The 25832-nt window shown below is 38.7% G+C and overlaps 1 protein-coding gene across 22 annotated transcripts in view; it reads right to left on the bottom strand.

Annotated features, from left to right (window-relative positions):
- The window catches only part of RAB27A (RAB27A, member RAS oncogene family), an 87900-nt gene that overhangs the window by 25617 nt on the left and 36451 nt on the right, over window positions 1-25832 (bottom strand). For 7 of the 22 annotated variants that reach the window (XM_009429166.5, XM_063794959.1, XM_063794965.1 and 4 more), the window contains 4 exons: window positions 10170-10258; window positions 6552-6726; window positions 2203-2288; window positions 412-515 (listed from right to left, as the gene is read on the bottom strand). In XM_009429166.5, the coding sequence (XP_009427441.2) occupies window positions 412-515; window positions 2203-2288; window positions 6552-6704 (343 nt within the window). In that variant the 5' untranslated portion in view covers window positions 6705-6726; window positions 10170-10258. Of the gene's footprint in view, window positions 1-411; window positions 516-2202; window positions 2289-6551; window positions 6727-9084; window positions 9212-9275; window positions 9518-10169; window positions 10259-12423; window positions 12491-12574; window positions 12892-25832 lie in introns of all 22 variants that reach the window. The other 15 variants (XM_001170998.6, XM_063794957.1, XM_510426.8 and 12 more) reach the window with 5 other exon arrangements.

Genomic DNA, 25832 nt, shown 5'->3' on the forward strand with positions numbered 1-25832 from the left:
TATCTGCATCTATGTAATACCCATTTAATGTCCAGAGATGATAGAAGAATTGATAGCATACAATAGACAAGCAGATACTTAGAGATTTAACTTCTCTAGGCTTCTACTTCCTCATCTATGAAATGGGAATAAGAGTCTCTTCTGTGGGATAGACTGAAGAGGAGAGCACACATAAAGTGCTGCCTTGTACGTGGAGCACAGGAAGTACTCAACAAATCAAAGTTATCAGTACCAGGGAGAAGCAGAGTATTTCAATTATCTTTGTCCCTAAACTAAAAACCTTGCTCCTTAAAATAGTATTTGCACTAAGATCTCCTCCAAAACAATTTGTCACAGAAGTAGAGCATAAGAGGGCATTCTATAAATAAGAGGGGACTGTGTAGCAGGACACTGGGGAACAATAACACTTACTTATCCAGTTTCTGACATTGAGGAAACTTTGCTCATTTGTCAGATCAAAAAGTAGAAGAAAACCCATAGCATCTCTGAAGAACGCTGTTGTTAAGCTACGAAACCTAGGAACATAAAAGCAGAATGGTCAGTTAAACTACGGCCCCACTCCTGAAATATAAAACTACAAGCAATGCCTTCAGCCTCTTACAAAAGTTTACCAATAACAAGCTACATGGTGATATTTCAAAAGTATATAGGATAGTTATTTATCACTTATATCAGTTTAAGTGTTAACAGACCATGCGATTTGAAAACCGAGCCTGCTGGAGAGGGATGACAAGAACCAGCTTGTGATCTTAGTCTCAGCCAAGAATTTATGTACAATTATGAGTTAATTTGGCCAAAAGCAATATAGTGTATGTTTTCCTATTGTGAAAGCTTGACTTGACATTACAATGTGTTCCATGATCTTTTAATTTCAGAATATGCACAGATCTCTTATCTCTCATAGCCATTTGTCTGGCTTGAAAGTAAGAATCTCTTGACTCAGACCTTATTCTGCCTTGGTACTCTGCCTTCCAAGGCTTTATCCTTCTGTCTTCCCTGTCTTCTCTCTCTCTCTCCCCACCCCCAACCCCACCCTATCACCAGTCAGTTTCCTCTCGTCTTTGCCTATATGTAAAACCTGTAACTGACAGGCAGGCTCCAGGGAAGAAAATATTGGTATGAATTTGTCATCTAATCAGCAATATTAGGTTTTTCTCAAATACTTTTAATCAATGTTTTTATTAAAAAGAGTTCTTGGCCAGGGGCCATGGCTCACACCTGTAATCCCTGAACTTTGGGAGGTCAAGGCGGGCAGATCACCTGAAGTCAGGAGTTAGAGACCAGCCTGACCAACATGGAGAAACCCCATCTCTACTAAAAATACAAAATTAGCTGTGTGTAGTGGTGCACACCTGTAATCCCAGCTAATCGGGAGGCTGAGGCACGAGAATCACTTGAACCAGCAAGGTAGAGGTTGCGGTGAGCTGAGATCACGCCAGCCTGGGCAACAAGAATGAAACTCCACCCAAAAAAAAAACAAAAAAGAGCTCTTATCTTTTAGAGCTACATTACCACAAGTATTAAAAATGAAATAATATAATGTCTGGAATTTGCTTCCAAATTATATGGTAAGGGGGTGGGGGTGAGAAGAGGTAAGGGGTATAAATGAAATTCTGTTGGCCACAATTTCATAATTGTTGAAGCTGAGTAATGGGTACACAGGTTTATCATATAATCCTTCCACTTTTGAATATCCTTGAAGTTTTCCATAATAAAAAGTTAAAAAACAAAATCCTTCAAGGTGGCTGTGAAAGAAAACAGAAGTTCTAGCTAACTGAAAGCAACTTTATATCAAGATTTCATGTGGCTTATTTTGGTCAAGTAACCCCTGGTCATATGAATTAATTCCAACCAGATATCCCACTAGGTTTCAACAATCAGGTAAGAATAATGCATGTAACTTGGCCGCTTTCTTGTGGTTGAGTAAATAGCAAAAGGAAATGGAGCAAAGTATCTAAGCAAAAAAAATTAAAAGAAGGAAAAGAAAAAAGTCCACAAGTAAGAATCCTAACCTCTCCCTTGACCTTGTATGAAATAAGGCCACCATTCTCAACTCAGACTGACAAATTTCCTGCTAATTTGGCAGCATTCAAGTGCAAACCAACGAATTGGCTGGCTTTTTCCTGCTCAGGTCACTGTTTGAAGAATGTAACTATTTTTCCCTTTCCTTCAGTAAGGAGCACATAACTGAAGATCTCATACCTCTCCTGCCCTGCTGTGTCCCATAACTGCAGGTGGATTCTCTGGCCTCTGCCAATGGCTCCATCCGGCCCATTGGCTCTGTACACCTAAAACAGCAAAGTGAAAGAGAAAACAAAAGAGAACTTCTAACACCAGAGAACACTTCTCACCTTTTTGTTCAGTACAAATCCCAAAGACATCTAAAATTCCAAAGAGAATGCCATCTGGAATACAACCATGTTTGTATTTATGTCAAATAATTATATCCAGGTAATGTAATAAGTTATATTGAAATACATACATATATCTTAAAAATATATTGTAAAATATGAATACAAAACAACTTGTATAAAATATAATAATTAGTTTACCTTTCCTCAAAGTTCTCTTGGGTCACTAGTTTCAGGAAATATTACATTTCTATGGCTTTTCCCAATCTCATCTTTTTTGTTTGTTTAACCAGGGGGTACATGTGCAGGCTTGTTACGTAGATAGATTGCATAATGCTGGGGTTTGAGCATCTATTGAACTCATCACCCAGTGAATGTAGTACCGAATAAGTAGTTTTTCAGCCCCTGTCCCACTCCCTTCCCCCTTTTGGAGTCCCTAGTGTCTACTGTTTCTGTCTTTATGTCCATGCGTACCCATTGTTTAGTTCCCACTTATAAGTGAGAATGCATGTGGCATTTGATTTTCTGTTTCTGCATTAATTCACTGAGGATAATGGTCCCCAGCTCTATCCATGTTGCTGCAAAAGACATAATTTCACTTTTTTATGGCTGCATAGTATTCTATGATGTATATGTACCACATTTTCTCTATCCAATCCACCACTGATAAGCACCTAGGTTAGTTCCATGACTTTACTATTGTGAATAGTGCTGCAATAAACATTTGAGTGCAGATGTATCCTTGGTAGAACAATTTTCCCTTGTCCCATCCCAAATTTTAAAAGTGCTCTTAAAATAATTTTATAGACAGCAATCCTAGAACAGCAGAGAACGGACCATCAAAAATTTCTTCCTCCACAATAGCAACAAAAACAGTGGTAAAAATTGTCCACATCAACTTTTTCAGTACTCTAGGAATTAACAAAGACTTGCAACATTCCAAGGAGCATTTATTCAAGAAAAACAGCCGAATATCAGTAAAAACAGTAAGCTTTGAGGTGTTTTTTACCTTGCCCTATTCCCATCCCCCTCACTCAAGCTTTTAGAAGACTTAAAAACCATGTGCACAAATGTGGTTGTTGTGAAAACATCAGCCTAGCCACCACTGTGGACAGCAGAGGAACAACAGGTTTGGAGCTCCCTAAAAGTCCCATACTGAGAAAAATTGTCAGCAAGCCCCTCGGAAAGCTCCATGCCCCAGCTTTGTCTTTCTTTGACCTCACTCAAAGCTTGCTCTTTGAGAACAGCCCTATCCCAAGGGCATTCGTTGAAAACTATCAGCAGTAATTATTTAACATCACAGCTACCAGAGGTAGCAATACCAGTTAGGGCTAACGAAAGTCTAACAACAACAACAAAAAAAATTTTTAAGAAAAAAATAGGAAATGAGATTTCTATAATGCTCCCAAATATTCCTTGGAACCTAAAAGGCCATGTTCATGGGCAGGGCTCTACAAATGCCCAGGAAAGATCTAAAAAGGTCCTAATCTCTCACTTCTGACTGACTTTGAGGTTCTTCTCAGGCAGAAAATAAAAGCTAAGGCAGAGTTGTAAACTGCCTGCAGTAGTATTAAACACATACCCCAACAAACACACAGAGACTCTCAGAAAAAGCTAAGAGACTTATTAGTTCAAGGAATTTAATAAACTCTCTCCACTCATTAGCTGTCCACTAAGTTGACTGAGCAGAGACTTCAGTAGCTGCATACAAAGAATACAGATTTTGCAGAATTATCCCAGAAACATAATTAAACAAACAGCAACAACAAAAATAAATAAATATGCAGTAAAAACAAGAAACCCAGGTAGGGGAAAGAATCTGAGTTTCTAGAATAGACACATTATTTTAAATGTCCAGTTTTCAGCAAAACGTATAAGACACACAAAGAAACAGGAAAGTATGGCTCATGCGCAGGAAAAAAACAACGAATAGAAATTATTCCTGAGGAGGCCCAGATGTTAAACTTATTAGATAAAGACTTTACATCAGGAATTATAAATATATTCAAAGAACTTAAAAATCAGTAACATAGCTGTCCTCTAAAATTAAAGGATAAATTAAGACAAAACCGAGAAAAGTCATCTCTAGCAGACCTATCCTACAAGAAATACTACAGACAACTCTCAAGACTAAGCTGAAAGGACACTAGACAGTAACTTAAATCCACACAAAGAAATAATAAGCACCAGTAAAAATGTAACTGCATAGTAAATATAAAAAACAGTATAAACGTGGTTTTTCTTTGTAGCCCTTTTCCTCCACTAGATTAAAATTTAACTGCAGGCTGGGAGTGGTAGCTCATGCCTGTAATCCCTCAGCACTTTGGGAGCCTAAGATGGGTGGATCACTTGAGGCCAGGAGTTCGAGACCAGCCTGGCCAACATGGCAAAACCCCATTACTACTAAAAATATAAACAATTAGCCGGGTGTGGTGGCGGGTGCCTGTAATCCTAGCTACTTGGGAGACTGAGGCAGGAGAACCACTTGAACCTGGGAGGCAGAGGTTGCAGTGAGCTGAGATCTCACCACTGCACTCCAGCCTGAGCAACAGAGAGAGACCCTGTCTCAAAAAGAAAAAAAAAATTAACTGCATACAGCAATAATTGTAAAGCTGTACTGATGATGGCACACAATGTAGAAAGATGTCATTTGTATAGCAATAATGGCACAAAAATATGGGAGAAAAGAGAGCCACATAAGAGCAAAGTTTTACACAGTATTAAAATTAAGTTGCTATTAATCAAAATTAGATTGTGAAAAATTAAGATAATTGTAATCCCCAAGGGAATTATTAAAAAAGAACTCAAAAACATATAACAAAAAAGGGAATTAAAATGATGCACTAGAAAATAGACAAAGAAACAACACAGTATCTATCAACAGACAAATGGATAAACAAAATGGTGTATCAATACAATAGAATATTATGTAGCTATAATAAGTAATGAAGTCCTGATACATGCTACAACATGGAAGATCCTTGAAAACATCAGGCTGAGTGTAAGAAGCCAGACACAAAAGGCCATATATTATTCCATTTATATGGTGTGTGCAGAAGCCATTGATAGAAAATTCATAGAGGAATGCCTGCTAATAGGTATGAGGTTTCTTTTTAAAGTGATGAAACTATTCTAAAAATGAATGGCTGTGATGGCCACACAACTCCGAATATATTAAAAACCACCGAATTTTATACTTTAGATGGATGGATTTCCTTTTTTTGTGAATTATATCTCAACAAATCTATTTTTTAAGTTATACAATAAGTAACCAACAAAAATAATCACCTACATATATGTAGATTCTATCAACTACACGTCAATACTAAAAATTTCATTAGGGCCCTATTGTTATTCAGTGGGTCTTAATCTCTATAAGCCTCTCTGGTAGTAGAATAAAATACTAGAATGGGCAAAAGGGAATGTTCTTCTGTCTTAAAAGCCAGGGACCTTTCCCCCTGACAGAATATGATCCATTAAAGGACCTTTGTCATTAATTTCCTGACCACTTGTTTACCTGCTTCAGGCCAACAATGGATTTTTCAACAAGAAATGTAGTCTAAGGAGAAGGCCATCTTTCCTCATCTGCAACTGTGACACCATGACCTTCTGCCTTCCCCTCCAACACTAGAATAACTTTCAGTCTCAAAGTCCTTAAAAAATAAATAAATAAAAGTTTCTCCCTTCAACATTCTGCAGAACATCACATTCACTACTGGCATTCCCCACTCCTACTCCAACCTCACCCTCCTGGCAGCAGTGATAAGTTCTGCCAGTTAGTGTTCCATGTGGAACTGCTGAGACTTTATTAGGAGAAATGCCATTAAAAATAATAAGATACCAAAGGTGGAAGACACAGCCCATAAAACAAGAGTATGAGGGGCAAGGTGGTTGGCAGGCTTCAAGACAAAGGTAGACAAATAACTTTCGGAGTTCAGAGGGAAGATACAAGCCAAAAGAGTACCAAGGTGACATTTTAAAGAACTGTCCACTTCCACTTTGTCTGCCTGGTTTTATATGAAGTGCTGTCAGCACAGCCTTTTCAATCATGTTGCCTGGATTGAACATAACTCACTTTCATATGTACCTTTAATTTCAGATCCCAACCTTTGTCCTCCTAATTCCTACAAAGTAAACTAAACAGACCAGCAAATGTTGACTTAACGATTACATTTTTACATAGAAGGATATAGAACTTACCACTCTTTTTTCCCTGAAATCAATGCCCACTGTTGTGATAAATTTGGAGTTAAATTTACCATCTGTATATTGGTAAAGTACACTGGTCTTCCCTACACCAGAGTCTCCCAAAGCTAAAAACTTGATGAGGTAATCATAATCTCCATCAGACATAATGAAGAACTCAGTAGTTCACCTGTAAAATACACACAAAATTTTTTAATTAAAATCCATTAGAAAACATTAATTATCCATTAAAAAAGTGACAACAATATTCAGTTTAACACCTAATGTTAACCTGTATGTCTACGGGTTGTATGAAAAGAGAGTTACATACATATTGTTCACCATCCTTGAAGACCTAATAACTAGCTAGATGAGAAGCTATTGAAATAGTAATTAACAGTGTAGTTTTAATTTAACACACAGGTAATCCCAGCACTTTGGGAGGCCAAGGTGGGCAGATCACCTAAGGTTGGGAATTCGAGACGAGCCTGACCAACATGGAGAAACCCCATCTCTACTGAAAATACAAAAATTAGCCAGGCATGGTGGTGCATGCCTATAATCCCAGCTACTCAGGAGGCTGAGGCAGGAGAATCACTTGAACCTGGGAGGTGGAGGTTGCAGTGAGCCAAGATCGTGCCATTGCACTCCAGCCTGGGCAACAAGAGCAAAACTCTGTCTCAAAATAAAAAAATAAATAAAAATAAAAATAAAAATAAAAACATACATATTATAGTACCATTAGGACAAAAATTTCAAGTGGGAATGATAATCAACAAGAAGGTAACAGTCACTAAGTCTTATCTGTAGACCATATAGAACAAAAACTAATACAAGAAAAACAGAGGAAGGAGAATGTTATAAGGAATAACAGTAATCATTAGAGTGCAAGCGGTTCCAATTTCCCCTCCTTTTTCAAAGTCTCCTAGTGCTAAAATTTGCAATTGCAAACATAAGGAACCAGTCCAAATGCTCACCAGTCAATGAGTAGATAAAGAAATTGTGGTACACCACAATTTTTTAATCTGTATATATATACACACACCATGGAATACTACTCAGCCACAAAAAGGAACGAAATAATGGCATTCACAGCAATCTGGATGGAATTGAAGACAATTATTCTAAGTGAAGTAAGTCAGGAATGGAAAACCAAACATCATATGTTCTCACTCATATGTGGGAGTGAAGCTATGAGGAAGCAAAGGCATAAGAATGATACAATGGACTTTGGGGACTCGGGGGGAAAGGGTGGGAGGCGGGTGAGGGATAAAAGACTACAGATTGAATACAGTGTACACTGCTTGGGTGATGGGTGCACCAAAATCTCAGAAATCACCACTAAAGAACTTATCCATGTAACTAAACACCACCTGTTCCCCAAAAACCTATGGAAATTTAAAAAAAGAAAGAAAAGAAAGTCTCCTAGTGCTAGAACCTTGCCTTTTCTCTCTTTTTACATGGACATCTAGGCAATTTCATTTATTCTATTCATTTTCACATGTTATTACGGTTCCTTCAAAGACACTGTTATTTCACAAGTAAATTTAGTCCCTGCTTCCTTACATATTACTATTAATATGTACTACATATTAAGTCAGACTTCTCTAGAGTATCACTGCTCACTTGGGAACTGAGTTCCAGATTTGAACAGTCACTGCTCAGAGACCACAGTGCCACAACCAAGGGCTCGCTTACCTATATTTACCTGGTATTCTATCAAGAACTGCTAAAAATTCAGCTCTTCAGTACCGACTAAAACAAAAGTCTACCTTAAAGAAGAAAAATTCATTTATATCAGCAATACCTAACCACGGCTATTTTTGGTTCTTTGCAATCAGCACTTTTCATGATTTGTATTTACCTTCTAAATAGATTCAAACCCAAAATATCAGTCCAACTAGAAATGGGATCTCTCTCCAGGGGAGGTTTACTTTTTCATTAAAATTTTATTGATACATAATATTTGTATATTTTTATGGGGTACATGTAATATTTTGTTACATGCATAGAATGTAATGATCACATGAAGGTATTTAGGGTATTTATTACCTCGAGTATTTATCATTTCTATGCATTGAGAACATTTCAAGTCCTCTCTTCTAGCTATTTTAAAATACACAATACATTTTTGTTAACTATAGTCACCCTAGTCTACTGTTGAACATTAGAACTTATTCTTTCCATCTAACCATATGCTTGTACACATTAACCAACCTCTCTCCGTTTCCCCCGCCAATGCCAATAAACTCTCCTGAAAATCATAAAAACAACTAGCTATCTCATTAACGCTGACGACTCTACATGACTATTCAAACATACATATTTATCCATCTATACACATGCCAGATGTCCTACATTAGATGCTACTGACTCCCGGCGTTATCCCCTTTTTACCCAGCCCCATATCCAGAAACTTGGCTGCCATATTCAGTGCTTCCTGTAGGACTATTTCTATGTATCCATAAAATTAATAAAAACTCAGAGAAGAATATTTACTGGTTTTCAGTGTTGCCTCCCTCACCCCATCCTCAACTTGGGGACTCACCTTATGCTGAAAACTCCTGAATGCTGAGCCCCAAGAGCCACTGCAGTGTGTTTCCTCAGAGTGCTTCAGTGCAGATCTGCAACCTCACGTTTCAGGTATGGCTAGCCCGTGGATAAGGGCAGAGCCTCTACAAACATTCAAAATTCTATTTGCACACTATAAAGAGTGACACTTCACAGATGATGCCTTACCTGTCTTTATAGCTTGGATATTTGCAAGTGTAGGTCACCAGTATTAATGACATATAACAGAATTCCTCTCCAAAAAACGACAACTTGGACATCAACATTATAGCATGTCACATCACAGCATCACACCTGGCTCTAAGTTATTGGAAATAAGAGCTAAGAATTGAAAAGCAAGTCCAGATAATGTTGACTCATTTGAGGGCTTCCCCTCAAACTGAATGGAGCAGCAGATAACAATACCGATCCTGCAGTGAGAATGATGCAAGAAGACACTGTGACTACCTTATTTCCTATTTATTTTTAATTTGAAAAAAAAGTTGGTATAACTGTTTTTTACATCACTTAGGGTTCAGGAAAAAATGCTGTCACCAATGGCATCATATTCTAGAATTCTCTGAACTCACTTAAGTGGAATTCAAAGACTTAAATGAAACTATCTCTAATGTGTTTCATTTCCATGGGTAATCACACATGTAAGTCTACAAATGATCTTCATGAGTTTTGTTTTCTATTCACAATAGCAATACTGACCAAGTAATCATAAAGGGACTGTTAACAAACCAAATACCACAAATTGAAGGTATAGACACCACCATCAATATTAATCATAGTTTGCACTTTTCAGATTGTATCTTTAAGACAATTATCTGCTTTCTTGATCTGAAAATAAATGTTCAGACCTTCCACTCTCTGGGTTCAGTTTTCTAAAGGGTAAAACAGAACCCAGAGAGGTAGACTGATTTGCACGATCTAGAATCTAGATCTCCTAGCTCCAAGTCCAATGCCTATTCTACCCCAAGCTTCATATCCATTACTCATTTTTGTTATAAATGCACATTGGGCTTTAAAGTGACCAGTAGTAAGGTATCTTACAAGGTAACCTAATAGGAAACTCACCAAGTCAAGCAGAGCTGGGTTTGAATCCCAAATCTCCCAGATACCAATTACTTGGATGTCTCTGAGCCTTAGATTTCCAGGTTTCTGTTCTATAAAAAAGAATATACACTACCTCACACCATTATTCTGAGGATTCAATGAGATACTGTTTATGGAGTGCCCAGCACAATGGTTGGCATATACTGGGTACTTAACTGTTAGCTCACTTTATTCTCCCCATTGTGGACGTTAAGACTGGGACTGAAGATCTAGAACAAATTTCAGATTGACTCCGGCCAGCTTAAAACATGTCTTTCTAGCACAAACGATTGCTAACTGGCTCAAAGTGCTCGGCTGAGTCAACAAAGATCACTTTCAAATAATTCTGATCCTTTTTGGCTGGTTCTAACCATTTGCAATTCATTTAATACAGATATGTTTACTTCAAAAGAGTTCTGATCAACTTAAAAAGAGGTTCAAATCCATATAAAATACACCCATCCATTTTAGCAAGTTCATAGTTGTTCAAAAGAATCTGGTTCATATTATTTTACGGTGAGTTAAAAGAGGTTCTCCTACAAAACTACTTTCTGACTTTGGCTAAAACCTGATATATCTAACCAAAATTACTGGAGTCTCATTGTAATTAGCTTTAATTGCTTCAGACTGGTTTTAGCTAGTTCAAATAGGCTCTGACTTGGACATGCAGGTTCTGACAGGCTTCTAAAAGTTTTAGTTGGTTCTGAGTATATTTTACTGAATCAAACTGTGCTGACAAATTAAATCTACTTTCAATTGAGTCACACTGGTTCTACCTCTATTAAACTGCTGGAAACTAGTTTGATAACTATAGTTATCTATAAAATTGTTTTTACTGGTTTAGACCAATATAGACTGGTTCAAAACAGTCTGAAATGTTTCAAATTAATTTCAGATGTTCAAACAGTTCAAAACTAGAAATGTAAAATGACAATCAGAAGCACCAAAAACAACAGTTTGGTGTTTAAAACTTGTGCCAAACCAACAAACTTAAAATTTTATTTTTAAATTACCTCATTTGTAGATATTCTGTATCCAAAAATTTATCTCCACCATTATATACTGTATCATCACACTCGAACAGCATGTATGTGTTCGAGTACAGTAAAGGATTGGGAGAAAGGAGCACTGGCATAGGAGAAGATGACAGATAACAGGGAAAGATGTGATGAGTGACACAGGCTTCCTGGGTTGAGAATTCGCCTCCCATTTTACCTGAAAGACCTGGCAACAAAACATTCCCCCATGACCCAACAATGAAGATTCTGATTGGGGAAAACCTTTAGCAAATTTGGAGGCTGTCTAGAGTTTGTTCAAAACTGATCATGCTGACCAGGCTGGTCTGGGTTAAAAGAGACCAGAATTCCAAAGAATAAGAAAATTTCAGAGAAATAAAGGGAGTTGGGGGCAGGCAGGTTTTCAAAATAACAGATCTTTCAAGGTTTGGGCATGGTGTTGAGGGTGACAGCCTTCTTATCTGAGCTTGCAGTCCAATTAGTGAAAGCCTGGAGTTAGTGGAATTACCCCATCTTTCAGCAGAAAATCATTCTAGTCTATAGCAGACTATACTCCTACCTCCATCCTGCAAGTCCATACGTGGCTTTCTCATCACTACTTATCACTACTAGGTGAAGACAATTTAATGTTAAGTCTCAATTGATGGTATATTTTCATATAAATAATTTTTGTTCTCTTATTATTCAAGTCCTGAGTAGTATTCCTAGGGCCTGTTTTCCAGAAAGAAAATACTCCACTCCTCAAATACAGAAATCTAATAACGTAAATGATTTTCGTGTTGGCATTTCATTTCAGGAAGGAGTAAACAGTGAGAACACATAGTACCAGAATTTGACATTTGGGGCACCCAAACAACGTTGTATGCTCACCATTTCCTGCTTGTACTCCAGCCTACTGAGGTTTGGGAAGCCGGTTCACAAGGGCTTCCCTCTGATACTGTCTTGCTGAAAATGGGTCTGAAACCTAGGTCAGATGCCCACATGTCAAGCACTTTACATGCATTAGCACAACAATCCTCATCACTGCCCTATACATAGCATATACACTGACTCCCTCAGAAAGATCTAGAGCTGTTCTATCATAAGTGCTTCAGTGAGGGCATAAGTAACTGAGTCTTGGCCAGTCTACCCACATATTAGCATGGGCGCAATTCCAATCTATTGTTGAGAGACAGGAAAAAAAATGGAGGTTAAAGGCAGAAACTCTACAACCAAGCCACCTGTATTTGAGTCCAGTCACGTAACTTTGGAAAATTTATTTAGTCTCTTTTGCCTTGGGCTCCTCATCTGTAAAACAGGAAAGAGATTCTATTTTATCAATTCTAACATGCTTTCTTATTTTAACTTCTTTAAAATTGGGGTGCATCTTACATTTCAGTCTTACAATCCAAGACATCTTGCAATTGCTATTATTGCAATTGCAATAGAGATACAGTTGTGTGAAGGCTTTTTGTTAGCATCTTCTAGCAAGGTCAAGAATGCATCATCAATATATTTTAGACTCAATGAAGCACAATAATAAAGCTATTTCTGAGGGCTATTGTGAGGACTGAGCTAGTGTATACACACAAAGTTTGGAACAGTGCACAGGACATAGTAAGTCCTATGTAAGTATTAGCTGTTATTAGCAGCAGCATCCAGCAATCTGGCTTCCAAGCGTCAATATGCAGGCAATGTTCTTTTCTTTCCTAGAAGTATAAGAAAGTACATTGAGCCCCTAAACCAAAAATTAATTTTTAAAAATAAGGATCTGCTAAGAGTATTTGAAGCCAAGGTTATATATTTAAACTCTGTACTGCCTTGAGAAAAGTGCTGTCTACCTCAAGGCAATATCTTCTAAAAAGTCAAGAATGACCTTAATTTGGGATATGCAAAAGACTTTCTTATTCAGCTCACTTCTCTCTCTCCTCCTTATACAAATATTTTTTCAAAGTGCTCTCCACCCTCACTATCATCAGATTAACAATAGAAAGCAAGGAACACCCATTTCCTCAACATGTACTATGTGGTGTTAATTGCCTGGTGAGAGAAAGTCTATCATCTTCCTTATTTTTAAAATAAAACATATTTTCACCTGTAATACCAGTGACTGAGGAGGCTGAGGCAGAAGGATGGCTTGACGTCAGGAGTTCAAGACTAGCCCAAGCAACTAGCAAGACCTATTTCTTAATATATATATATATAATTTTTTTTTTTAATTAGGCAGGTGTGGTGGCATTAGCCTGTAGTCCTAGCTACTTGGGAGGCTGAGGCAGGAGGATTGCTTAAGCCCAGGAGTTCAAGTCTGCAGTAAGATATGCTCACATCACTACATTGTAGCCTGGGCAACAGATTAACATCCCATCTTTAAATAAATTTATTTAATAAATAAAAATAACTGCACATGTACCCCTGAACTTAAGTTGAAGGAAAAAACACTTAAAGATTTTTAAATGTTTTTAAAAATACTTTTTAAGTGTTTTTTAGGAAATAAGATAGAAGAGAGTAGATTTAGTTAAGAGCAAAGGGAAAGATCTAGTTCTATTTCTCCCTCTCTCTCTCTCTCTGCTACACACACACAGACATATCACAGCCCAGATTTTCCATGAAGTGTCATATTAAAGTGAATCATAGACTCCAACCTTAGGATCCCCCACTATTAGGCAGAATCATTCTAAAACTACTCTAGATAGGTCAGCCATTTTCTGAAAGCCAAATTTTCCCTCTATTACTCATATTTAGTACAGAGCAAAAGAAAGGGAAGGAATAATATTAACTGAACAGCAACATGTAATAAATATACTTGATTTTATTTTATCTGCTCATCATCCTTAAAAAGAACTTCATGTCTGGACAAGACTCATACCATATAGAGAGTGATGTTTTCTCAGTGTGATGGCAAATAGGCTTGAGTTCAAATTCTGACTTTTCTACTTTGTATGATCTGACCCGAGTTTTTTATACTAAGCCTTATTCTTTAAACTGTAAAATGGAGATAATAACAGTACTAATCTCATTGGGTTGTTTTAAGGACTAAGTGAGATAGCCCACAGAAAGCTTTTAGCACATTGTTTGCCCTGTGCTAAGTGTTCAATAATTGAGACTTATTAAAAATACTATTATTAATAGTTTCACCAAGTTCTTCATTAGCAAGGCATGTAATTTTATAACCTATTCTTAATGTAACCAGTACCTGAACCTTCAGAAAAATCATAGAAAGACATTTAAGTTAAGTACAATGATTTGGGGGTGCCCTATCCATCACAAAATCTACCTTGGCATTCCAATCTAAGAATGAGTTGTATCTGGGTGATTTTTGGTAATTTCAGACCTAGGAGTACCCATCAGTTGAATGCTCTAATTTCCAGAAGAGGAAACTGAAACCCAGAGAAGGCAAATGAATAGTCTGAAATAAACCAGCTAGTTAGACATGGGGCTAATCTAGATCTCATGTCTCCTAAATTCTAGTCATGTATGCATATTTTTCTTCTGTCTGTATTCCTTCCTTCAGAGCGAGAAACCTCAGTTACAGCTGCTTGAATTCAAGAAACAAAAGTTTTCTTCAGTGCCAGCAGTTATAGCAGTGATAAAATGCTTTACAATTAAGGCTTGGGCTCTCAGAGAGGTTGGGTTGAGGGATCTGTACTTCTGTGCCCGGAGTCCCTCTATCAAGAAGCCCTTCATCCTGATGGGCTCTGCCAAGGACAGAAGTCATAAATTGGGAGCTTGTCTGCTTCTTGTTGGTCATTGCAAATCCAAGAAAAAAAAATAACTCTTCTTAATACTTGTACCATATCCCATAAATCATCTTTCTTTCCTATGGTTTCAAAATGAAAAGCAAGCAGAGCAATCATGAAATTTTTCATTTACCTGTAGAATTGCTCAGCCCCTTTTTCTCTCAAATAAGTATTTTCCTCTCAAATAAGATTATTTTAGGCCAGGTGCAGTGGCTCACACCTGTAATCCCAGCACTTTGGGAGGCCGAGGAGGGTGGATCACCTGAAGTAAGGAGTTCAAGACCAGCCTGGCCAACATGGTGAAACCCTGTCTCTACTAAAAATACAAAAAATTGGCTGGGCATGGTGGCAGGCACCTGTAATCCCAGCTTCTTGGGAGGCTGAGGCAAGAGAATAACATCAAGATCACACCACTGCACTACAGCCTGGGCGACACAGCGAGACTCTATCTCAAAAAAAAAAAAAAAAAAAAAAAAAACATTATTTTCTCTGACATCATGTCTCTGTAAGGACACTTCTGGCCCTCTCTCTTTTTCCTTCATTCAATAAATATTGATTGAATACTTATTATATGCTAGGTGCCAGGGTACAATGGGGATCCAACTCAGTTATATTCAATGTGGAAAATCTCTTACTCTTGCCTACCTAAGACCTTATAGTTTTAGCCATGTCCCAGTCTAACTTCTCCCAACAACTATACCTGCCTTTGGGTTTTCAAATAAGTCCATCTTTCTGAACATTTTAAGCTTCTCTCATAAACATAACATAATATGACATCAAAATTCATATCCTAAGTCACATGTTTGACAAAGATGCAAAAGGAATAAACATGGAAAAGGAATAAAAGTGTGAAGCTTGGGCGGGCACAGTGGCTCACACCTGTAATCCCAGCACTTTGGGAGGCTGAGGCGGGTGGATCACTTGAGGTCACGAGTTCGAGACCAGCCTGGCTGATATGGTGAAACCCCATCTCTGCTAAAAATACAAAAATACAAATGGCTAGGCATGGTGATGGGTGCCTGTAATCCCAGCTACTCAGCGGGGTTGAGGCAGGAGAATCACTTGAACCTGGGAGGTGGAAGATGCAGTGAGCAGAGATAGCACCACTGCATTCCAGCCTGGGAGACAGAGGGAGACTCCATCTCAAAAAAACAAACAAACAAACAAAACAAAACAAAAAAACACATAAAGCTCAGTAGAGAAGAAAGAGACAGCCTCAACCTCCTGGGCTCATGTGATCCTCCAGTCTCAGCCTCCCAAGCAGCTGGGATCACAGCAGTGCACAACACCATACACCATGCCCAGCTTTTTGTTGTTGTTGTTGTTGGGGAGAGATGACATCTCCCTATGTTGCCCAGGCTGGTCTCAAACTCCCGAGCTCAAGAGGAGAAATTTTTATAAAGAGAAACATAAGGTATATTATAAAGAATTTTTTATCTGAAAATATTTTGAATTTTTTAGAATGGTTAAATATTTGAGTGTTCCTATGTAGCTTATGGACTTCACTTATTGCAGTGCAAAATTATTTTTGCAGAGAAACAGGAGCAGGTGAATATAACTATTACTTTTCAGATAGCACAGAACATCAGCATTTATGTGAATTATAACACCACATGTTCTTTCATATAATTTAACATCCCCTTGTTCAGTGATTGATTTGGAGAAAATGTTCATATACAAATGACTGGCATAGAAATATAAACCTTATCAGTGCTTTTATGTTTAACGTTAAAAAGCAGTAGGCTTTTCTTGCTTTTTTTGTTTTAATAATGCCATTGTGGACCCATACCCGGCATTCTGGAAGGAAACACATAACAGAGACACCAAAAGCAAGGAAGAGAAGTCACATGGCATGAGGCAGGCTAGAAGAGGCATTTTATAATGTACCAAGATATATGAGTAAGGACACTTGTATTTACCAAATGAGCCCTGGCCACAATTCTCACAGACCATTACAATTCCTACACCCTGAGGTGGAACACAGCTACTTTCACTTCAAAAGCAAGATGCATACTGCCCAATAGCAGGAACCCCATTTCCATAAGTGGAGACAGCCTATGTCTTCCGTGCAGTTTACTCATCTCAACTTCTGGTCTAGATGTGCATAGATATGGTTGTGCCCTCCCTAATATGTCAAGAGTGGAAAAAATGATGTTATAAACAAAAGAGCTCATCTTGTTTGTGCAAAATCTCAGGCGGAGAGAAGTGGAAATCTAACACCTTTGAAAAGTAGAAGGAAACAGGAATATGATTCTTTCTTGTTTCTTATTAAAAGATGAGTTTGATTTTATCTAAATTCAGAAAATTAGATAACTGCATTTTATATTCACCTATAACCTAAGATTCATAAGTGCATTCCTATCAGTGCAGTATTTTATAATAATAACATAAGTCCATCCTTAACAGTGATGTTGAGGCAGCAGAGAAGTTCATGGCTAGAAAGTGTTGAGATCTTAAGTTGTATAGCATTTGGCTTAATATTTATAAATGCACTTGCTACATAGGAATATTCCATTTCCCTCACCAACTGCTAGAAAACTGCTAGACCAACTTCTAGCAGATGGTGATATTCCACTATAGCAAGTTCTTCAGACAAAAAATAAAATTATCTGTAAATACTGTTGAATTAAATATACATTTCTGGGCCGGTCATGGTGGCTCATGCCAGTAACTCCACCACTTTGGGAGGCCAAGGCAGGCGGATCACTTGAGGTCAGGAGTTCAAAACCAACATGGCAAAACCCTGACTTTACTAACAATACAAAACAATTAGCCTGTAGTCCCAGCTACTCAGGAGGGTGAGGCAGGAGAATTACTTGAATCCGGGAGGTTCACGGGCGATAATGCCACTGCACTCCAGCCTGGGCGACAGAGTGAGACTTCGTCTAAGATATATATATGATATAGATATATATATAATACATATAAATATATATATATACACATTTATAAATGCTTCCAAAACACCAAAACATACATCATTTTTAACAGCATCTTCCAGACGTTCATAATTTTTCTTAAAGAGAAAGACCAGGATAAAGAAAAAAATAAGCAGTCATAGCCCAGAAATCCATCAACTATTTCTGATTTGTTACCATCACCTCAGTGGGTGACCAACATAACCCAGTAGGCAAATAACACAAACAACTATATGTTAGGAAACAAGAGGGCGTTGAAATGATTCCTGAAAGCAGAAAAGGTTCTCGAAGACCAATGTCAATAACTCAAATGAGATATCGGCTTTTTTTTTTAATTTATTGAAACCATTGACTTCATTTACCCAAAAGACATTATTTGTTGCCCAAGGCTCTTCCAGGATCAGAATATGAATGTTTATAGAGATTTATGGAAAGTAAATTCACCAAAACACTGGGTCTTATAGTACTTATAGTTTGTGACAAGTACCCCTTGCTCCATAGATATAGGGTAATAGAAAAAAAAAAGCACACATAGAATATATGTCATTGGTAAAACATAGGCAATACAGTGGAAACAGGTGTGGCTGTTTGATTTGCTTAGTAATATCTCAAATAATGTGACAGCAGTCTCAGAATGGACACAACCACTCGACACTCCAAAAGTCTGCTCAACCCATAGCTAAACATGCCTCTTACCACCACCAAGAAGCAAGCAGTCTCCAAGAATTTGGAATGAGTGCAAAATCTATAAAGTATGCTCCCACTGAGTGGTTGCTTTTTGTGAGCACATAGAAGACAGTGAAACACAGACTTCGGAGTCAAGTTCTCCTAAATTCAAATAATAGTATACCACCTCCTACCTGTACAAAGTGAACAGCAAAATGCCTGATGAAGATCAATGAATCATAGCTATTCTTATGATTATGACAGATTAAGGCTTAAACCAGGCTTGAGCACTGATCCTGGTGCTTTTTCCAGTCTACCTTCAGGATGACACTGAGACTTCATAAAGCTATCAAAGAATGGAGTGGAAATATTTCCTGAAAATGAAAAAGGAGGAACAACTTAAGCTACCTGGAAGGTAGAACATCTGCAAGTCCAACTGGTAACTACAGGGAATTCTGGTATTAACAAGCTCTGAAGAGGTAAAATGAAAAGCTTTGGTTATCTCAGAGTGCCACCAAACTTGTGGGCCCAAGGCTCAAAGGCAGAAAAAAATAGAAATGACAGCACTGCTACCACAGCCAGGACTGAGAGAATTACAAATCAGACAGCACTCAAAAGAAAAAAAAAAAAAAATCAGATAGCACTCAAAGGACTTCACATTGCAAAGAGAATTTCCAAGTTGCAAAACGCAGACCTAAAAACAGTGTCAAGGAATCTGTCAAGACTCATCTTCCTAGAACATGAAACATGCATGGAAAGCTTTTGACCAACACAGACTGACTCTCCTATTGCATCTCACCTTCCTCAAGTTTTCTGTTTGCTGCAACACAGGAAAGATGTTAATCTGTTAGGGAAATGCACCAATTCAAAAAGCAAACCCTTTGCTTTCTGAAGGAGCAATGATACTTCTTTCCTTCCAAGAAAAATGGTGAATTAGAAGCAGCCAGACGTGTTAAAGATGACTGTCCAAATAATAAAAACAATTAGACAAATATCCATGAGTTGGCAGTAACTGGGCAAGAGACGGGCGCATTTATCATTGACTTTGTACAAAATGAGAATATGAGTACCATCAGTTTGACACATAGATACTTACAAAGACTACTAAGAGGCATCAGGTATGGCTTCATGCCTCCCTTGTCCTGCCTACCCAACACCCTCTTCCTCACTAACCACATTTTTTTTTTTTTTTGAGACTCTCGCTCTGTGGCCCAGGCTGGAGTGCAGTGGTGCAATCTCTGCTCACTGCAAGCTCTGCCTCGGGGGTTCACGCCATTCTCCTGCCTCAGCCTCCCAAGCAGCTGGGACTCCAGGTGCCCGCCACCTCACCCGGACTACAGGCACTAACCACATGTAAGCAGATACATTCTCTGCCCACAGGAATATGTTCTTCAGGTACATGGTGGCATGCTAAAGCACACAGGACTTCCATCTCTTCACAGCTGATTTTCATTTCCATAGTCAAACATCCACCCTACCACACCCCATGCTGTGTTCCAACAGCCTCACTTCCAACCATCATCTGGGTGCCATAGCCTCTCTACAGTCTTCTTCCTCTCCTGGCTTTCCTGTCCCTCATCTCCAGGTACTATTGCCAAACTCCGGTTTGCATGTGCAAAAAGTGACATGAAACTAACAATACTAGGGCTTTTCTTGTAACACACTGAGTTGCTATATCAACTTCAAGGTGTTCAACCCTCCTCAATAAATTCATAATGCTGCTGTGTCTTCAGGTACTCCCACTTTTCCAATCAGGAAGAGTTTTTCCCCTGCAAAGTCTAGGAAAAGAGCCATTCTGGAAAACCAAGTGTTTCTTAATACTATGCCAGTTTGGGTTTCACCATAATGTTAATGAAAAGGTAACATTCTGATACAAATAGGTCACGTGTTTAAAATATTAGTATCTATAAATATGTTTATTATATGCCAACTTAGTTCTTTTAAAAACATTAAACTAGGCTCAGAAAAATCAAGGCTTTTCCTGATGTTTTAATACCACTAAATCAATGATGCCAGGATTCTTAGCTTCTTCCATTTGTTGTCAATAAGCTGTAGACAGCCAGCTATATATAGGTCTTTTTGGTATTTGTCAAGTCTACTGTCTCCATTAATATATATTTACAACACATGTTTAGATGTTCCCTAAATATCATATTCTTTAACTGAACCAAAAAAAAGGAAACTCACCTAATGGACAAGGTCAAATCAGATATACTTCTTATTGCTTCTCAAAGTCTTTCCTTATTTCACCTATTATTCAGTATGCAGAGTCTCAGAATTGACTGTTTGCATTTCTATCGGCAGCTGTTTATAGAATGGGGTGTGACTTGCGTTTGCTTATGCAAAATGACTGAGGAACAACAATGCACAGCCATCCAGCCAGTTTCTAACTCAGCCTGTCAGATTACAGTTGGCTTTTTTGCTATTATTGTTGTCCATCTCTAATTTTATTGCATTGTGATCACTAAATGTGGTCTGCATAACATCAAATTTGGTGGAATTTAAGAGGAATTAAGTGTATTTATTTAGAGATAGGGTCTCACTCTGTCACCCAGGCTGGAGTGCACTGGCGCAATTATGTCTCACCGCAGTCTTGACCTCCCCAGCTTAAGCAATCCTCTCACCTCAGCCTCCTAAGTAGCTGGGATCACAGGTATGCACCACCAAAAATGGATAATTCTTTTTAATTCTTTTTGGAAGACAAGGTGTCACTATGTTGCTGCCCAGGCTGGTCCTGAACTCCTGGGCTCAAGTGATCCTCCTATCTCAGCCTCCCAAAGCGGTGAAATTACAGGCATGAGCCACCATGCCCGGGCTGAATTAAGTTTTATAAATGTTCCATGATTATGTGAAAACAATCTGTACACCCTGTTAGTTGGATGCAAAATTACATACATTCTAGTCAAGCTAGTTAGTTGTGGTTTTTGATCTGATATATCCTTATTTATCTTTTTGCTACTTCATCTTTTTCTAAGAAAGGTGTGTTGAAACTCCTAGATCATATTCATTTTTAGAAAATAAGCCCAAGGTCATGTTTAAAGAGGATGAATATAAAGCATAATAAAAGAACAAGCATTGCAGCCCTTATTCAGAGAAGCATTAAATTTGTGCTTTTCAGTCTGTTTTCTATGAAACTCTGGGATTCATGAAAATACTTTAAGAGTTCTGTAAACTTATTAAGATTTTTTTCTATGTTTGTTTTTTGTTTTTTGAGACAGAATCTCACTCTGTCACCCAGGCCGGAGTGCAGTGGCCTGATCTCAGGCTCACTGAAACCACCACCTCCCGGGTTTAAGCGATTCTCATGCCTCAGCCTCCTGAATGGCTGCGACTAAAGGCCTGCGCAACCACGCCCAGCTAATTTTTGTATTTTTTAGTAGAGATGGCGTTTCACTATGTTGGCCAGGCTGGTCTCAAACTGCTGACCTCAAGTGATCTGCCTACCTCAGCCTTCCAAGGTGCTGGGGTTACAGACGTGAGCCACCGCGCCTGGACTCCTTCTATTATGTTTTTTAAAAACTGGAATAAAAAAAAGTATATAGTCAAATAAGTTACATGCCAAATTTAGAGACCTCCAAGTTATTTACTTATGCTACTTTGTTAAGCTATTTATGGCTACCTTTAACGTATACATGTTATTTGGAATTCCTATAATTATTAGTTGAGAAGACTGTACTTTGCACTAGACTTCTCTCCTTTTCTTAATCAGAATGGATTAATTTGTCTGTTGTGAAATTATTTAAGGAAGCACATGTGAACTACATTCAATAAACAGCAGTCAAGGCTCAGGCACATGTTTCAGCAGATGTTTGCTTTCATCCTGTTACAACAGTCAATTGAGCAATAAAGAATGAACACAACATGTTGCATCATAACATTTTATTACAGATCACTATAGAGATTATTCTTTGGGAAGCTTGCTGTCCGACTTCTAGAAGCATGAAAGGGCTATTCTAGGTTTGGGCTACTTCTTTTTCATAGCAGATGAGTGTCTTCACAGTCAGTTCCTGCATAGGAAACCTACATAATGTCATTGCAACAAACCTTTCATTGCCTCAGAAAACTGCTCTGGCCCAGCTGGTTGCAAACTTTCTTTTTCACTAAAACTGTTTCTTCAAATAAAATCTTACATGGCACCCCAACATATAAAATAGATGGCAGCAGAATGATTCTAATGAAAGGAGTGAAGGTTAAGACACCAACGCCCATAGACCCAACAAGGACATAAGAAGAATCTCACTGTACACATTTGGAAAATCATTGCAGAAAGGTCTACCTACAATGCAGCTCTGAATCATCTCATTTGCCTTTGGCTTTGTCCCTAAACACTTCCTCTCTGCCTAACCACTTCAGTTGACAGCTCATTTGTAAGGTCTGCCACACTCTTTTATTCAGCGTCTCCTAAAGATGCCAACTCTCAGATATCACCTTAACACACTTCTTATCTGGGAGGGATTTGAAATGCTTTGGGTGTCCGTGGTGAGAACTGCAAGAGGAGCTATTTAAAGCTTGAGAGAATGAAACAAGACCATAGGAAGAGTCTTGAGAACAACCATCATTGGGTCATTCCTGGGGAAAGGGTCCTGGAAATAAGCCCTGGAAAAATCGAGGCCAAACTGCCCAAAAGGGAACCAAAGAAGCAGCATCGACCATGGGATAGGAAACTGGTGTCCTTAAAGGGGCAAGAGAGAAAACTGCAGGGAGGATGTCTGTAACCAGCTACACTGGTGATCCTTTCTTGTATCTAAATGGACACTTTGAGGTCATCAGAAAATATGACCAGATTAGTCCTGATGGGCTCAAAAATCTATATATGGATGAACCCTCAAAAGTCAAGATATGGTATGAAGAACACAATGAAATGTTGGCATAGCAACTTTAAGATAACTGAGAATATATTATTTTGTGCTGTATCAGAAGCCACTTCATACTAAATTATAGCACAAAAGGGAATAAAGAGGTACAAAAATTTTTTTAAATACTGATCAAAGTAAAAGTTCAGATTTTCTCTACTAACTTCATTTTCTTTCTATGAATTCAGAAGAAATTTCTAGTATTAGGCTCAGCTAATGGTTGTGTCATGAGGAGTGTTTTATATGAAAGTACCCTTGCTTGAAACCATTACAAAGTTCCAGGGAAGGAGAAAGCGGCATGAGGTAGAGGGGACAGAGAAACCCCTAGCATTCCCTACCTGGCTTCATGTCAAGGCAGCACAAAATCAACTCCAACCCACAGGGATTAAGTACAAAGGGAGTTTTCAGACAGGTGTTCAAAGTCATATCAAGGTCAAACACCAAGAGACTAAGGAGCAGGTCAACAAAGGGGAAGAGTAGTTTATGGATCTGGGAATCTTGGAGGTCAGCATTCCAAGAATTCAAGAGGACATCTGGGCAGACAACACAGTTCATTAGAGCCCACAGCAACCGTAGCTAGAAAAGACCGGGGGAGGGTGGTGAGGGATATAAAAACTACATATTGGGTACAATGTACACTATTCACGTGATGGGTGCACTAAAATCTCGGAATTTACCACTATATTATTCATCCAAGTGGCTGGGCACAGTGGCTCACACTTGTAATCCCAGCACTTTGGGAGGCCAAGGCAGGTGGATCACTTGAGGCCAGGAGTTCAACAGCCTGGCCAACATGGTGAAACCCCATCTCTACTAAAAAATACAAAAATTAGCTAGGCGTGGGGACACGTGCCTGTAATCCTAGCTACTCTGAAGGCTGAGGCACGAGAATGGCTTGAACCCGGGAGGCGGAAGCTGCAGTGAGCCAAGATCGCACTACTGTACTCCAGCCTGGGCGACAGAGTGAGATTCCATCTCAAAAAAAACGTAGAGAATAAAATAATAATTCATCCATGCAGCCAAAAACCCCAAAAGCTATTGATTGATAGATAGACAGACAGACAGATAGATATACGTATCTATCTATCTATATACAAAAAAAAAGACCCATAGTAGTTGTTGCTTTATCAAAAGCCAGAGAAATGTTCTAACCTTCTAAGTTACAGCAATTTATTCAATCAACTTGCTTTCCTCTACTCTGCCAACCAGTTTGAAAGGCTCCCTGGCCGGGCGCAGTGGCTCACACCTGTAATTCCAGCACTTTGGGAGGCCAAGGCGGGCGGATCACGAGGTCAAGAGATCGAGACCAGCTGGCCAACATGGTGAAACCCCAGCTCTACTAAAATTACAAAAATTAGCTGGGCATGGTGGCATGTGCCTGTAATCCCAGCTACTCAGGAGGCTGAGGCAGTAGAATCGCTTGAACCCAGGAGGCGGAGGTTGCAGTGAGCCAAGATAGTGCCACTGCACTCCAGCCTGGGTGACAGAGCAAGACTGTGTCTCTGAAAAAAAAAAAAAGAAAGAAAGGCTCCCTAATGGCCAGGCGTGGTGGCTCATGCCTATAATCCCAGCACTTTGGAAAGCCAAGGCTGACAGATCACCTGAGGTCAGGTATTCGAGACCAGCCTGGCCAACATGGTGAAACCCATCTCTACTAAAAATACAAAAATTAGCCGGGCATGGTGGCGGGCGCCTATAATTCCAGCTACCCCAGAGGCTAAGGCAGGAGAATCGCTTGAACCAGGGAGGCAGAAGTTGCAGTGAGCCAAGATCGTGCCACCGCACTCCAGCCTGGGTGACAGAGCGAGACTCCGTCTCAAAGGAAAAAAAAAAGAAAGGCTCCCTAACTATTCCAACTAGGTTCCTTCACTAAGTTTCCTTTTCCTACCTAGGCAGATGGAAAGCCAAGCATCCAGGTTAGAACTTAGTCCCCCAAGGCCTTATCTTGTCTCTGTCCTCAGCTAAGCCCAGGATAAGGCCATCTATGGAAACAAAGCTCCTATTTTCTTAACATGCCTCTGAGAAAGATATTTGAAGCCTAGAGGTTAAGAACATAAGGGCTAAAATAAGCAGGCAAGAGGGTGACTCAGAAAGAACAAGAGCCTTGTTTAAAAAAAAAAAAAGAGTCGGGGAATAAACCTCAATACAGATTTACTAACACAGAAATAAAGACTTTGTGTTAGCAAAGAGACTATGAATCAGCAAGAGAACAACGCAAGAGGATAAAGGAAATTGTAGACAAGAGCAGCATAAACCATGAAGATGTAAGTATCCACGTGTTTATAACATGGATAACTGATAAGTAATAAGTAAGTCTTTAGAAACTATGTTTGAGTGTTCAGGGGAAATCACAAAAACAAGTAACAGTACACTTAACTTTTTAAATGAGGTTGAAATGAGATTCTGCATGAGAGATAACTGTAAAGTAGTAAAAAAGGTTTCAGAAGCCACACATGAAAATCAATCTCATAATTCT

Source organism: Pan troglodytes, chromosome 16, assembly GCF_028858775.2.
Source record: "Pan troglodytes isolate AG18354 chromosome 16, NHGRI_mPanTro3-v2.0_pri, whole genome shotgun sequence".
Classification (NCBI taxonomy): Eukaryota; Metazoa; Chordata; class Mammalia; order Primates; family Hominidae; genus Pan; species Pan troglodytes.